This window comes from Somniosus microcephalus, chromosome 3, assembly GCF_052327205.1.
Source record: "Somniosus microcephalus isolate GS21.2 chromosome 3, FLI_Smic_1.0, whole genome shotgun sequence".
NCBI classification, from domain to species: domain Eukaryota; kingdom Metazoa; phylum Chordata; class Chondrichthyes; order Squaliformes; family Somniosidae; genus Somniosus; species Somniosus microcephalus.
The window spans coordinates 161105536-161119932 of NC_140989.1; the positions used below are offsets into that span (position 1 = coordinate 161105536).

At 49.7% G+C, this 14397-nt stretch overlaps 1 protein-coding gene across 12 annotated transcripts in view; it reads left to right on the plus strand.

Annotated features, from left to right (window-relative positions):
• The window catches only part of syne1b (spectrin repeat containing, nuclear envelope 1b), an 834787-nt gene that overhangs the window by 585212 nt on the left and 235178 nt on the right, over nucleotides 1–14397 (plus strand). For 9 of the 12 annotated variants that reach the window (XM_085981815.1, XM_085981811.1, XM_085981814.1 and 6 more), the window contains 6 exons: nucleotides 5647–5809; nucleotides 6603–6743; nucleotides 6835–6990; nucleotides 7298–7507; nucleotides 9787–9888; nucleotides 12426–12545. In XM_085981815.1, coding sequence (XP_085837941.1) covers nucleotides 5647–5809; nucleotides 6603–6743; nucleotides 6835–6990; nucleotides 7298–7507; nucleotides 9787–9888; nucleotides 12426–12545 — 892 coding nt within the window. The remainder of the gene's footprint in view (nucleotides 1–5646; nucleotides 5810–6602; nucleotides 6744–6834; nucleotides 6991–7297; nucleotides 7508–9786; nucleotides 9889–12425; nucleotides 12546–14397) is intronic. The other 3 variants (XM_085981808.1, XM_085981820.1, XM_085981819.1) reach the window with 1 other exon arrangement.

Sequence of the window (14397 nt, forward strand, 5' to 3'; positions counted from 1 at the left end):
TCCTCGTCAGATACTTCATCTCCCATAGAGAGTCTTCCTGCTATCGCAGTTTCTCCCACTGTGCCGCTCCCTTCGACCACATCTCCACCTCTGACCCTTGCACCCTGTTCCCTCACTTCATGGGACAATGGCGCACCTAAATTGTTCCCTTCTGACGTCTCTATCTCGCCGATCCCGTCCTGCTGTCCCTTTAAGGCTCCTGCCTCTTGCACCCTCTCCCCATCCTGCCCCCTCCCGCTCACCAAGATATCCGACTCCCCGCCTCTCCCCGGAGCACCCACATCCACCACACACCCCGCTCCCGCCACCTCTCCCCCCGCAGACACCAGACTCCCCAGGGGGAGCCGAACCGCACTAAGGCTCGAGTCTGCACTCGACCCTCGCTGCCCGCTGCTGTCTTTGTTCCCCTCCACAACACTCGGCGTGTTTTCTGCCATCTCCATCCCGTTCTCCACTCCGCCATCCTCTGCCTCTTCCTGTGCTCCTTCCTCCTTCATTTTACCGGCTGTGTCCTCCGACTGCACCGCTCCTCCGGCCGTTCCACTCTCATCTCCTGCTCCTTCTCCCACCTCCTCATCACTCATATCGCTCTGTTCTGCCACACACTCACAGTGGGTGGGGCCTTTGCGACACAACCCACAGCTCTCCGCCTTGCAGCTCCAAGCAATGTGTCCCGACTCACCACAATTGTAACAATACAGGTCTGGACAGTTTCTTACGAGATGGTCATGTCCAAGACAATAATAGCACACCTTTACTTGGTTATCATGCAGCACACGAAAGTACTGCACTCCTTCCAGTGTCTCGAACTTCATACTGTACGGCAATGACCTCACCCTCTCTGGGAACCGCACCTTTACATACCGGGTTCCGTCTGCTATCCGTGTTCCCGGATAGTACCTCCTTTTTATTGCAGAACAGATTTTAATGTCCCACGACTCCAACTTCTTGCTTAGCACTTTGTCCTCGATGTAAACTGGCAAGTTTAAAAATGAAACCACCACCTCCTCTGAATATAGCAGAGTCGCCTCCAAGAATTTCTCACCAACTTTCAGACTGAGTAACAGTCTTTCCACCTCCTCACGACCACTGACCGTCACCTCGAATCCCACATTTGGCTTTGGTCTGCAAGCAAAGCAGCTTCCCTTGCCACAGTCCTCATGAACCGCCTGGATAATATCCCAAGCTTGAATCTTCTTATCCTCACACTGCACCACCACCGTGTTTTCTTTACCAAACCTCCTGAGGTCCCGGCCCAAATCTTTGGGCCTTTTTTTTCCCTTTCCCACCACAGTTTCTTCCCTAATTAAATTCCTCTCGGGAACATTGTCCTCTGAGGGGCCTGGCACTCCGGACCCCTCAGCAGCCATCTGGCTGTTTTTGTGGGCCAAAAAGGTCCTAAAACCTGAAAACAAAACCCACCACCAACTTTTTACAAAACTCCCTCCAGCTCCCAGCTGCAATCAGGCAACCAGTAACACCAGGCTCACTCCTAGCCTCTCCCACCTAGCGAGTGCTACCCACTGAGCCATAGCTGACTATAGGGATACCAGTCTTCACTTCTGGGCACAATGCTGGGAAGACCAATAGGCAGTGTGTGCCTGGATCCCTGATCTGCACAGCTAGTAGACAGAGCTCCTCATCAGCAGCCCAGGCTCGTAAAATGACCCCTTATGTTTTATTCATTGATTGTACCGCTGTAATCACATTCATCAAACCCACCCTAAAGCCGGGGTTGTGTTAAGTACCTCAGAACATAGGGGTTGAATGTCTTTAGGGGTGCTCCCACCCCTCTGTCATAACTTCGGAAGCACTGTTTATGTGCGTAACCATGGTTTCCGTCAAAGTTAGAGAAGCTGGAGATGGCCCGAGGAAGTTCCACCCCACCCTCGCCCCTGGACCGTGGACCACCAGATCTTCTAGACTGAGGCCCCTGGACCCTAGGCCACCAGATCTTCTAGACTGAGGCCCCTGGACCCTAGGCCACCAGATCTTCTAGACTGAGGCCCCTGGACCCTATGCCACCAGATCTTCTAGACTGAGGCCCCTGGACCCCATGCCACCAGATCTTCTAGACTGAGGCCCCTGGACCCTGGACCACCAGATCTTCTAGACTGAGGCCCCTGGACCGTGGACCACCAGATCTTCTAGACTGAGGCCCCTGGACCCTATGCCACCAGATCTTCTAGACTGAGGCCCCTGAACCCTATGCCACCAGATCTTCTAGACTGAGGCCCCTGAACCCTATGCCACCAGATCTTCTAGACTGAGGCCCATGGACCCTAGACCACCAGATCTTCTAGACTGAGGCCCCTGGACCCTAGGCCACTAGATCTTCTAGACTGAGGTCCCTGGACCCTGGGCTCCAGATCTTCTAGACTGAGGCCCCTGGACCCTAGACCACCAGATCTTCTAGATTGAGGCCCCTGGACCCTGGGCTCCAGATCTTCTAGATTGAGGCCCCTGGACCCTAGGCCACCAGATCTTCTAGATTGAGGCCGCTGGACCCTGGGCTCCAGATCTTCTAGACTGAGGCCCCTGGACCCTGGGCTCCAGATCTTCTAGACTGAGGCCCCTGGACTCTGGGCCACCAGATCTTCTAGACTGAGGCCCCTGGACCCTGGACCACCAGCTCTTCTAGACTGAGGCCCCTGGACCTTAGAACACCAAATTTTCTAGACTGAGGCCCCTGGACCCTAGGCCACCAGATCTTCTAGACTGAGGCCCCTGGACCCTGGACCACCAGATCTTCTAGACTGAGGCCCCTGGACCCTGGACCACCTGATCTTCTAGACTGAGGCCCCTGGACCCTAGACCACCAGATCTTCTAGACTGAGGCCCCTGGACCCTGGACCACCAGATCTTCTAGACTGAGGCCCCTGGACCCTAGACCACCAGATCTTCTAAACTGAGGCCCCTGGACCCTAGACCACCAGATCTTCTAGACTGAGGCCCCTGGACCCTAGGTCACCAGATCTTCTAGAGTGAGGCCCCTGGACCCTGGGCTCCAGATCTTCTAGACTTAGGCCCCTGGACCCTGGGCTCCAGATCTTCTAGATTGAGGCCCCTGGACCCTGGGCCACCAGATCTTCTAGATTGAGGCCCCTGGACCCTGGGCTCCTGATTTCCTGATTGAGGCCCCTGGACCCTAGGCCACCAGATCTTCTAGACTGAGGCCCCTGGACCCTAGACCACCAGATCTTCTAGACTGAAGCACCTGGACCCTGGGCTCCAGATCTTCTAGATTGAGGCCCCTGGACCCTGGACCATCAGATCTTCTAGACTGAGGTCCCTGGGCCACCAGATCTTCTAGACTGAGGCCCCTGGACCACCAGATCTTCTAGACTGAGGCCCCTGGACCCTAGACCACCAGATCTTCTAGACTGAGGCCCCTGGACTCTGGGCCACCGGATCTTCTAGACTGAGGCCCCTGGACCCTGGGCTCCAGATCTTCTAGACTGAGGCCCCTGGACCCTGGGCTCCAGATCTTCTAGACTGAGGCCCCTGGACTCTGGGCCACCAGATCTTCTAGACTGAGGCCCCTGGACTCTGGGCCACCAGATCTTCTAGACTGAGGCCCCTGGACCACCAGATCTTCTAGACTGAGGCCCCTGGACCCTGGACCACCAGATCTTCTAGACTGAGGCCCCTGGACCACCAGATCTTCTAGACTGAGGCCCCTGGACCCTGGACCACCAGATCTTCTAGACTGAGGCCCCTGGACCCTGGACCACCAGATCTTCTAGACTGAGGCCCCTGGACTCTGGGCCACCAGATCTTCTAGACTGAGGCCCCTGGACTCTGGGCCACCAGATCTTCTAGACTGAGGCCCCTGGACCACCAGATCTTCTAGACTGAGGCCCCTGGACCACTAGATCTTCTAGACTGAGGCCCCTGGACCACCAGATCTTCTAGACTGAGGCCCCTGGACCCTGGACCATCAGATCTTCTAGACTGAGGCCCCTGGACCCTGGACCACCAGATCTTCTAGACTGAGGCCCCTGGACCACCAGATCTTCTAGACTGAGGCCCCTGGACCCTAGACCACCAGATCTTCTAGACTGAGGACCCTGGATCACCAGATCTTCTAGACTGAGGCCCCTGGACCCTGGGCTCCAGATCTTCTAGGCTGAGGCCCCTGGACCCTGGACCACCAGATCTTCTAGACTGGGGCCCCTGGACCCTGGGCTCCAGATCTTCTAGACTGAGGCCCCTGGACTCTGGACCACCAGAGTTTCTAGACTGAGGCCCCTGGACCCTAGACCACCAGATCTTCTAGACTGAGGCCCCTGGACCACTAGATCTTCTAGACTGAGGCCCCTGGACCCTAGGCCACCAGATCTCAGTCCCATCATCAGATCCCTGTATTTACTGACTCATGTTAATTCTGTTGTTGTTCACTAATAAAACTCAGCGGCCCAAAGGGAATCAGGACATTGTGGCCCAAACGTGTGTCTGTTACACACACACAAACCTTCCCGCACCCAGGTGCCCTAGGATGGCAGCTCCAGTGATTCTTGCTAAGCTAATAGGATAGAAGTCCCTCCTGGCTCCCGCAGACACTGACTAAGTCTAATACAATAGCAAAATACTGTGGATGCTGGAAATCTGAAATAACAACAGAAAATGCTGGAAACACTCAGCAGGTCAGGTAGCATCAAGGAGAGAGAAACAGAGTTAACGTTTTGGGTAGAGGACCCTTTGTTAGAACTGGAAAAGGTTAAAGAAGAGAGATTTTTAAGCAGGGGCAGGGAGGAGGGGAGGAAAGAACAAAGGGAAGGTCTGTGACAGGCTGGAAGGCAGGAGAGATTGACTGACAAAAGGGATGATGGTGCAAGGCATAAAGAGAGGTAATGGGACAAGTTAAGAAACAAAAGATGACTCTAGATGAGTCATATTCATCAAACAAAAGTAATCTTTTGTTTCTTAACTTGTCCCATTACCTCTCTTTATGCCTTGCACCATCATCCCTTTTGTCAGTCAATCTCTCCTGCCTTCCAGCCTGTCACAGACCTGCCCTTTGTTCTTTCCTCCCCTCCTCCCTGCCCCTGCTTAAAAATCTTTCTTCTTTAACCTTTTCCAGTTCTGACGAAAGGGTCCTCTACCCAAAACGTTAACTCTGTTTCTCTCTCCTCGATGCTGCCTGACCTGCGGACTGACTAAGTCTATCCGGTGAGTTTCTGAGCCATACTGTCCAGAACGAGTCTGAGATGAGTTACCTGATCTCGGCTGGGGCAGCAGTAAGCATGCTCCAATTGGCCTCCGTGCCCCTGGGTTATGAACAGTAAACTAAGTCCTGGGTTCTTGTCCCTGAGGGTTATCTCACCCCCACCCCCGCTCCGCCCCCCGCTAAATGTGGGCGTGCCACTCTCAATCAATTAGGCTCAATGGCAATGCCCATTGTGGCCAAATAATCTGCTGACGCTCACTTGACCAAGATCACATATCGGCTGCTTGGGGGAAGGTACCTGGTGCACATGGAACTGTATCCCAGCGAAGAGTTGACACCTTTGCAATCACAGGGGAGTAGATGGGCAAGTATAGACACTGACCAGGTATTTTTCTGCTCAGACGACTTCGCCGTCTGTCTGTGATTGGGGAGATGGCATTACTGATTGTTTGGGATTTTTTTTGTTGCTTTGTCAGCGAGACTGCCCAGCCTGAATCTTTATCGCAGGAGCTTGGCTTCGAAGGGGAGAAGGCATTCGCGTTGCAGCAACTGAGACTGAAGTGGCAGAATCTCCAGAAGGAGATCAGCACCAAGCAGAAGATGTTCAAAAATACACTGGAGCAAAATCAGGAGCAACAGGTAACTGCTGGAGCATGCAGCCCCCATCCCGCAGTGTGTCGACTTTCAAATGAATGAACTTGCATTTATATAGCACCTTTCACAACTCCAGGACGTCCCAAAGCGCATTACAGCCAATTTTTGAAGTATAGTCACTGTAGGAAATGCGACAGCTAATTTACACACAGCAAGGTCCCACAAACAGCAATGTGATAATGACAGATAATCTGTTTTAGTGATGTTGGTTGAGGGATAAATATTGGTTAGGACACCGGGGAGAACTCTCCTGCTCTTCTTCGAATAGTGCCATAATATTTTTTATGTTCATCTGAGAGAGCAGACGAAGCCTTGGATTAACGTCTCATCTGAAAGCCGGCACCTCCGACAGTGCAGCACTCCCTCAGTACTGCACTGGGAGTGTCAGCTGAGATAATGGGGCTCAAGTCTCTAGAGTGGGGCTTTAACCCATGACTATCTGACGCGGAGGCGAGAGTGCCACTGACTGGCATGTTCAAACCCTAGCTCCAACCCTCGGGCTCTGTGACTATGGCTACCTGGTGGGAGCTTAGGATTGGTGCATTTGACCTTATCTTGTACCAGAGGGGCAGCAATGGCAGCTATTGAAATGGCCTATCTGTAGGATATTTAGGGTAGGGATGTGCCAATAAATAAATAACACACTGGCCTAGCTGTTAATTGTATTCACTAATAGACTGCAACATTGTGTGGCCTTTGTACGAACGCAACCTGTGCCTAACAACCATTTTTGAAAATGGTAGTAGTTAATGCCTTTTTCCTTTCTCCGTACCGTTAGCAGGTTTATGGTCTGTCCAGTGGTGTATCGAGTGGTATGGCTTTATTTAAAGGGGAAGCTCAGACATTGGACAAGTCTGTACAGACAGTCAAATCCCTGTTGGCTGGCTTGAGCCAAGCTTTTGGAGATGTTTCCGCTCAGGTACAGTTTGAGCTTCCTTTCTCATTTTTATTAAGAAGGATTTTTGATTGAAGCAAAAAGTCAGTCAAAATCACTTTCCATCTCTGTGAAGGGTAAAGATGCTGAGGAACAAAGCCTCCCCCTGGAGCAGAAGTTGTATGATGCCACGTCAGCTGCCTCCCACTGGCTGGATGGCGTTGAAGATCACTTATTTGCCAGTGCAAATTTCCTCCCAGAAAAAGTTGAAGCACACTTGAATCATGAAGAGGTAAGAAATTGTCGGGGTCACGAATATTTAAAGACATTCACTTGGAATATAGATTCCACCACACAGTGTGTTATTAAGGGTCTATTGGTATACTGGAGGGACAGGACCTGTGTTTACATCTAGACTGCTGGATCCCTTAGCCCAGGTGTTAGGGAGAGGTGAGGAGTGAAGATCGAGGACTTCCTCTCAGTCAGTCAGGTCAACTTGAGGCAATCTCGTGTCTGGGAATAGATCACCCAGCCTCTCTGGTGTACAGTGCAGGGAGAGTTAATCATTTGACGGCAGCTGCTTTTGTTTTGTTACTTAGGGTCTCGCAAAAGATATTGAGGACGTGATTGAAGAAGTAAACGAGAAAAAGAGTGTCTTCTTCCATATTTTGCCCGAGACCAAGAAGAACCAGGACGTTATTGAGGAAACCCTGAGCTGCCTCCAGGAAAGACTGCGTGCGCTGGGGTTAACGGTGAAGCAGCAGTGTGAGCAGATCAAAGACCGACTGCAGCAGCTGATGGAGTACCAAGTAAGTGGTGCTCTGTACTTGGGAGTATTTTGGTTTTACTTAACTACACTGGAGGATTATAGTGGAGTCTGGTTGTAGTGCTCATGGCTTGTAGTGTCCCAGCGAATGTACTTCTCCATTCCTGAATTTCAAAAGCACGTTGCATTACACCTGTAAGTGCGTATCTGCTCAGTGTGCTCACTGCAAGTTACCTGTACTGCTTAAAACTCACGTACTTATTTTTAGATAACACTTTAATTTGATATTATCGTTGATAGTTAAATAGCAAAACGTAAGGCAATTTTGTGCAATTTAAGAAGTGGAGTTGATTGGAGCAGAGAAGTTTCTCTGCAGTACAGCTAGAATATGTAAAACTGAGGCACTATTGTGCCACCACTGGTGGGAGGGAGTCATTACAGTGTGATCAGTTTACATGGGCAGTTCCCATTGTAAATGAGGACATAGGATTTTATAATGATAAAAAGGTTGAGAGGAAGTGTATGTAGATGTAAGACTTTTAACATATTATAAATATATACTATTTGAATTCTATACAGGTCCTTTTAATTGATTTAAATTGTGTGCTGTAATTGTACTTACCGGCAGGCATTAAACATGCAGGTTACAGGAGGACACTAACAGAAACAGTTTGTCAGTGCTTCAACGTGGGCCTAAATACTGAAATGTATCATAAAACTGGTGGTGGCTCTCTACCACTTAGGTTAGACGATCTGATGTGCTATAACCAACCTGCATTATTTGCACTGTGCTGAGGCCAAAAGGTAAATGGAACAACAAAGGCCAAAGGTCAGGCCAATGCTGGACACTGTGGGAATGGCTGGAGGAGTTGTCGTTCATTACCGTGTGGCTAATTACATCAAGGTCCGGTAACGGCAGTTGGAAGTTGAAGGGCGTTGTTTGTGTAGAACAGCGATGACCTTTATAGAGTACCCCTCGCGTGGAAGAGTGATTGAGCATTTTACAAGGGGGAGAGGAGGGGCAGTGAGCAGCATGTGGGAAAGATTAAGGGAAGGGAACTAACAGCACAGTCAAAGGGCTTAGGGGAGTCCCAGTAACTGCTATAAGATTTCCTTCATGAGAAAGTGGAAAAGAAGTGGTATGGGTTAGGACTGCCATGGAGGTGGTTTGCCTGGAGATGCTACCTACACACTGATCAGAGAGATACTCCTTGCTATACAAAGCAGCACTCATTCACTTCCTTTGTCCTTGGCTGGCTAATACATACAATGGAGTGGAGTGTCCAAACTGTAGGCCGTATTTGACCCCCAAACCTTGACGATCCAACCCTTTTAGTTCAGGCGACTCAGTCCTGTTGACATTTATGATTCCCATTTACTCGTTTGTCCTGTTTGAATTTTGTGCACCTGAAGGTTTGGAAAGGGCTGTTCTTAGTGCTGCTGTCTAATTGGTGCATAAATCATAACTCAGAGCAAGATCTCTTAGTATCACCAACCTGGAATATACGCAGCTTAGTGGGAACATAGAAAGAAAAGAAGAACTTACATTTATATCGCACCTTTCACAACCTCAGGACATCCCAAAGTGCTTTACTGCCATTGAAATATTTTTGAAGCGTAGTCACTGTTGTAATGTAGGAAACACAGTAGCCAATTTGCACATAGCAAGCAATCACAAGCAGCAATGAAATAAATGAGCAGATAATCTGTTTTAGTGATGTTGGTTGAGGAATAAATATTGGCTATGACACTGGGGAGAACTCCCCTGCTCTTCTTCAAATAGTGCAATGGGATCTTTCACATCCACCTGAGAGGGCAGATGGGGCCTCAGTATAACATCTCATCTGAAAGACGGCACATCCCTCAGTTCTACACTGAAGTGTCAACCTAGATTTTGTGCTCAAGCCTCTGGAGTGGTGCGTGAACTCACGACCTTCTGACTCAGAGGCGAGAGTGCTGCCAACTGAGCCAGACCTGACACTTGTCAACATGGATGTGAACCATGTGTGGCCCAGAGACTCTATATAGTGCACACCTATGCAGATTGCAAAGACACAAAGCCTGAGCACCCCTGGAGTTCAGGATTCTGAATTGGTGATTGGGCTGGCGGTGTGGAACATTTGCAATGCACCAAGGAGATGTGTGGGCGTGAGACCCCTCAGTGCCTGGAGGGTACTGATGGTTGAGTTTGTAGATCAGTTTGATGATATACCTGTACTACAGTACTTGACGTGTGTCGTTGCTGTATGTCACGTAATCAAAACTCATGTGGAAGTGTAGGCTTGACCCTTTCAAAATCTCATTGCTGTTCTTTGCTTGCAGACTGAGTTGAAGCTGCTGATCACCTCCCTGGCAGACAGTAAATACATCGTTCTACAAAAATTGGCCGAGGCTTTGGAGCACACTGTCACAGAGCAACTGCAGGTAAAAGTAATTACTGTAGTGCTCTGTATCGTGTTCGGGTGAAGCTGCTGCTTCAATCTTCTCCAGTTGTAAGAGGTGAAATGGAATTACAAAATGGATAGTGGAGGGAAGGAAAGCAACTTTTAAAGATGTTTGCTGTTGTCTCCTTAAAGAATTTGTGAATTTCTGACACTACAGCACAGAAGGAGACCATTTGGCCCATCATGCCTGTTTTGATGCTAGCTCTTCGACTGGAGCCATCTACTCTAATCCCATTTCCATTTATATTCTTCCTTTTCAAATATCCAGTTCCCTTTTAAATGTTGTTACAGTCTCTGCCTCACAGCCCTGTTCTAATAATCCTCTGTGAAAACATTTCTCCTCGCTTTCCCCCTTCATTCTTCCAGTGATAATCCTCGATCTGCGACTCCCTTAGTACGAATTCACCAACCAATGAGAAACAGCCTTTCACTATTTACCCTCTCAAATCCTTTCATCTGACTTTGTCTGACACTATATGGTATTTATATTGTAAAACCACCATAAACATTGCCTGCTGCCCTGGGGTTGAAATCTTTGTGCATTTTTAGACTAATAGTGTTTGTCATTGCATTGAATGGGCATGCGACATTGTCAGGTTCAATGTTCAAGTGCTCAGGTTCTAAGAACAAATGAATGACTTTCAAATCCTCTTTTTCCAAAAGTACTGATTGGGTAGAAAAGCCTAACCTGATATTTTGGCAGGAGTATGGAATCATAGAACCTTAGAGCACAGGAGGAGGCCATTTGGAACATCGTGCCGGTTCCTGCACTTCGAAAGAGCTCTTCAATTAGTCCCACTCCCCTGTCTTTCCCCATAGCCTTGTACATTTTTCTTTTAAAGTATTTATCCAATTCCCTTTTAAAAGTTTCTATTGAATCTGCTTCCACCACCCTTTCATGCAGTGCATTCCAGAGTGTAGCAACGTGGGATGTGCTTTGAGGTGCCTGCTGTACATGGTCCATGTCTCTGAGGCATACAGGAGGGCGGGTATCACTATTACTCTGTAGACCATGAGCTTGGTGCTGGGTTTGAGGTCCTGGTCTTCAAACACTCTCTTCCTCAGACGACCGAAGGCTACACTGGCACACTGAAGACGGAGTTGGACTTCATCTTCCTGGCTGCAATGCTCCATCTCACCCTCAGTAAACTCCCCACTGGAGTGGAGATAATGTACAGAACAAACGGGAAACTGTTCAACCTCCATCATCTCCAGTCCAGATCCAAGGTCGTCCCATCCTCTGTCATCGAATGACAGCATGCAGACGACGCTTGCGTCTGCGCACACTCGGAGGTCGAACACCAAGCCATCGTCAACACCTTCACCAAAGCGTACGAGAGCATAGGCCTTACACTAAACATCCGTAAGACAAAGGTCCTCTACCAACCTGTCCCTGCCACACAGTACTGCCCCCCCGATTATCAAAATCCACGAGAAGGCCTTGGACAACATGGACCACTTTCCATACCTTGGGAGCCTACTGTCGATAAGGGCAGATGTCGATGACAAAGTCCAACACCGCCTTCAGTGTGCCAGTGCAGCCTTCGGTCGCTTGAGGAAGAGAGTGTTTGAAGACCAGGACCTCAAACCCGGCACCAAGCTCATGGTCTACAGAGAAGTAGTGATACCCGCCCTCCTGTATACCTCAGAGACATGGACCATGTACAGCAGGCACCTCAAAGCACTGGAGAGGTACCACCAACGCTGCCTCCGCAAGATGCTGCAAATCCATTGGCAGGATAGGCGCACCAACATCAGTGTTCTCGCTCAGGCCAACATCCCCAGCATCGAAGCTTTGACCACGCTCGATCAGCTCCAATGGACGGGTCACATCGTTCACATGCCCGATACGAGACTCCCAAAACAAGCGCTCTACTCGGAGCTCCGATACGGCAAGAGAGCCCCAGGTGGGCAGAGGAAATGCTTCAAGGACACCCTCAAAGCCTCCTTGAAAAAGTGCAACATCCCCACTGACACCTGGGAATCCCTGGCCCAAGACTGCACAAAGTGGAGGAGAAGCAGCCGGGAAGGCGCCGAACACCTCGAGTCTCTTTGCCGGGAGCAAGCAGAAGCCAAGCGCAATCAGCGGAAGGAGCGCACGTCAACCCAAACACCCCACCCACCTGCCCCTTCAACCACCATCTGCCCCACCTGTGACAGAGACTGTAGGTCCCGCATTGGACTCATCAGCCACCTGAGAACTAATTTTTAACGTGGAAGCAAGTCATCCTCGGTTCCAAGGGACTGCCTAAGGGAGACACACGTAGGATGAGTAGACAGCATCCTAACTTATAATCTACCCAAACAATCAAGGTTAATCATCAAACATTCCCAATAAGGTCAATCAAAGTTACACAGAGGTTCAATCATTAAAGATAGAACCAGTTTCCTCTCATTATTTGTGTGAAAGTGAAGTATGTAAAAAGGCCTCTCTGCTCCTCCCTCCCAACCTGAGATGGTTGTGTTATTGTAAGTGTGCCCGTAGGCTGCATTAAGATCTGTCATTTTTGTTCGCAGGCCATTTTGCAGGCAGAAGATGACCTGAGGGAATTTGAGGTGCGGATTGGCCACTTAAAAGAGCGAGGGGAGGAACTGCAGCCAGATCAGACTATCCTACTGGATCTTTCTAAAGTACAGGTCTGGAGTCAATTACTATCGAGATTTTTCGGGGAAAGGTCACTGCCAAGATCAGCTTGACCATTGAACTGTAACATCCTTTCATCACAGAAAGAGATATTTTAGTCCGGGGGTGGGGGGAGATTCTGGCCTGTGCTGAATTCAGGCCCCTGTCAGGGGCTGGATTTACACAGTCCCATTTTACTGTTTTCTCCTCAAACTGGTCCCATATAGAGATCATAATGCAGGAGGAGTATGTGTATGTATTTGTGTTATATGTTTGTGTGTGTGTTGGTATATGTACCTTTGTGTTGATATGTGTTGGCATCTACATTTGTGTGTTTTACATGTATATATGTTGGTTGTAGATGTAATGTGTTGGTTGGTGTGGTGTGTGTGGTATGAGTGTTGGTTGTAGATGTAATGTGTTGGTTGGTGTGGTGTGTGTGGTATGAGTGTTGGTTGTAGATGTAATGTGTTGGTTGGTGTGGTGTGTGTGGTATGAGTGTTGGTTGTCGATGTAATGTGTTGGTTGGTGTGGTGTGTGTGGTATGAGTGTTGGTTGGTAGATGTAATGTGTTGGTTGGTGTGGTGTGTGTGGTATGAGTGTTGGTTGTAGATGTAATGTGTTGGTTGGTGTGTGTGTGTGTGGTATGAGTGTTGGTTGTAGATGTAATGTGTTGGTTGGTGTGTGTGTGGTATGAGTGTTGGTTGTAGATGTAATGTGTTGGTTGGTGTGTGTGTGGTATGAATGTTGGTTGTAGATGTAATGTGTTGGTTGGTGTGTGTGTGGTATGAGTGTTGGTTGTAGATGTAATGTGTTGGTTGGTGTGTGTGTGGTATGAGTGTTGGTTGTAGATGTAATGTGTTGGTGTGATGTGTGTGGTATGAGTGTTGGTTGTAGATGTGATGTGTTGGTTGGTGTGGTTTGTGTGGTATGAGTGTTGGTTGTAGATGTGATGTGTTGGTTGGTGTGTGTGTGGTATGAGTGTTGGTTGTTGATGTGATGTGTTGGTTGGTGTGGTGTGTGTGGTATGAGTGTTGGTTGTTGATGTGATGTGTTGGTTGGTGTGTGTGTGTGGTATGAGTGTTGGTTGTTGATGTGATGTGTTGGTTGGTGTGTGTGTGTGGTATGAGTGTTGGTTGTTGATGTGATGTGTTGGTTGGTGTGTGTGTGTGGTATGAGTGTTGGTTGTTGATGTGATGTGTTGGTTGGTGTGGTGTGTGTGGTATGAGTGTTGGTTGGTAGATGTGCGGTGTATATGTAATGTGGTGTATAGGATAGTGGCTAATTTATCATTTGGCTTTGGAAACTGCCAACAGGGATTAAAAGGGGAAAAAATAGAGTCGGCCCCCTTTGGGCCGCTAACTTTGCTGGGCCGCTACGTTTAGTGCCCCGAAAAAATTAGCTCCCCCTGTGGCCGAAATTCACCGGTAGCGCCCAAGAGGGAGGCGGGGTGCTAGTGGAAGTTATTAAAGGGGAGGGGCCTAGCGCAGCACGACCCGGGGCCCAGCTGGGCCACCAGGGATCAGAGTGCCGACAAAAGAGCCCGGCACTCAAGAGAAGTGCTGGGCTCACGGAGCGCAGCCGTCACTCCGCGGGGGGGCTGTTGAGGAGGCCAGGGACGGCACTGGGGGCAGGTGCTGGCAGGCGGCCAGCAACAAAAATGGCTGCCCGGCACCTCGCCTTTAATTTGTGCCGCCCCGGCCGCAGGTAGGCCCCCATGACCCCATCGGACATAGCGTCCGGCGGTAAGTCAGGGAGCGTTACCGAAGATCGTGGCCATTGCACGAGCGGTGCACTGCGCACGGTGGTGATGTCATTGCCGGCAGCGCCACGGGACGCTAACGGTTACCACTGCCGCTAACCTCC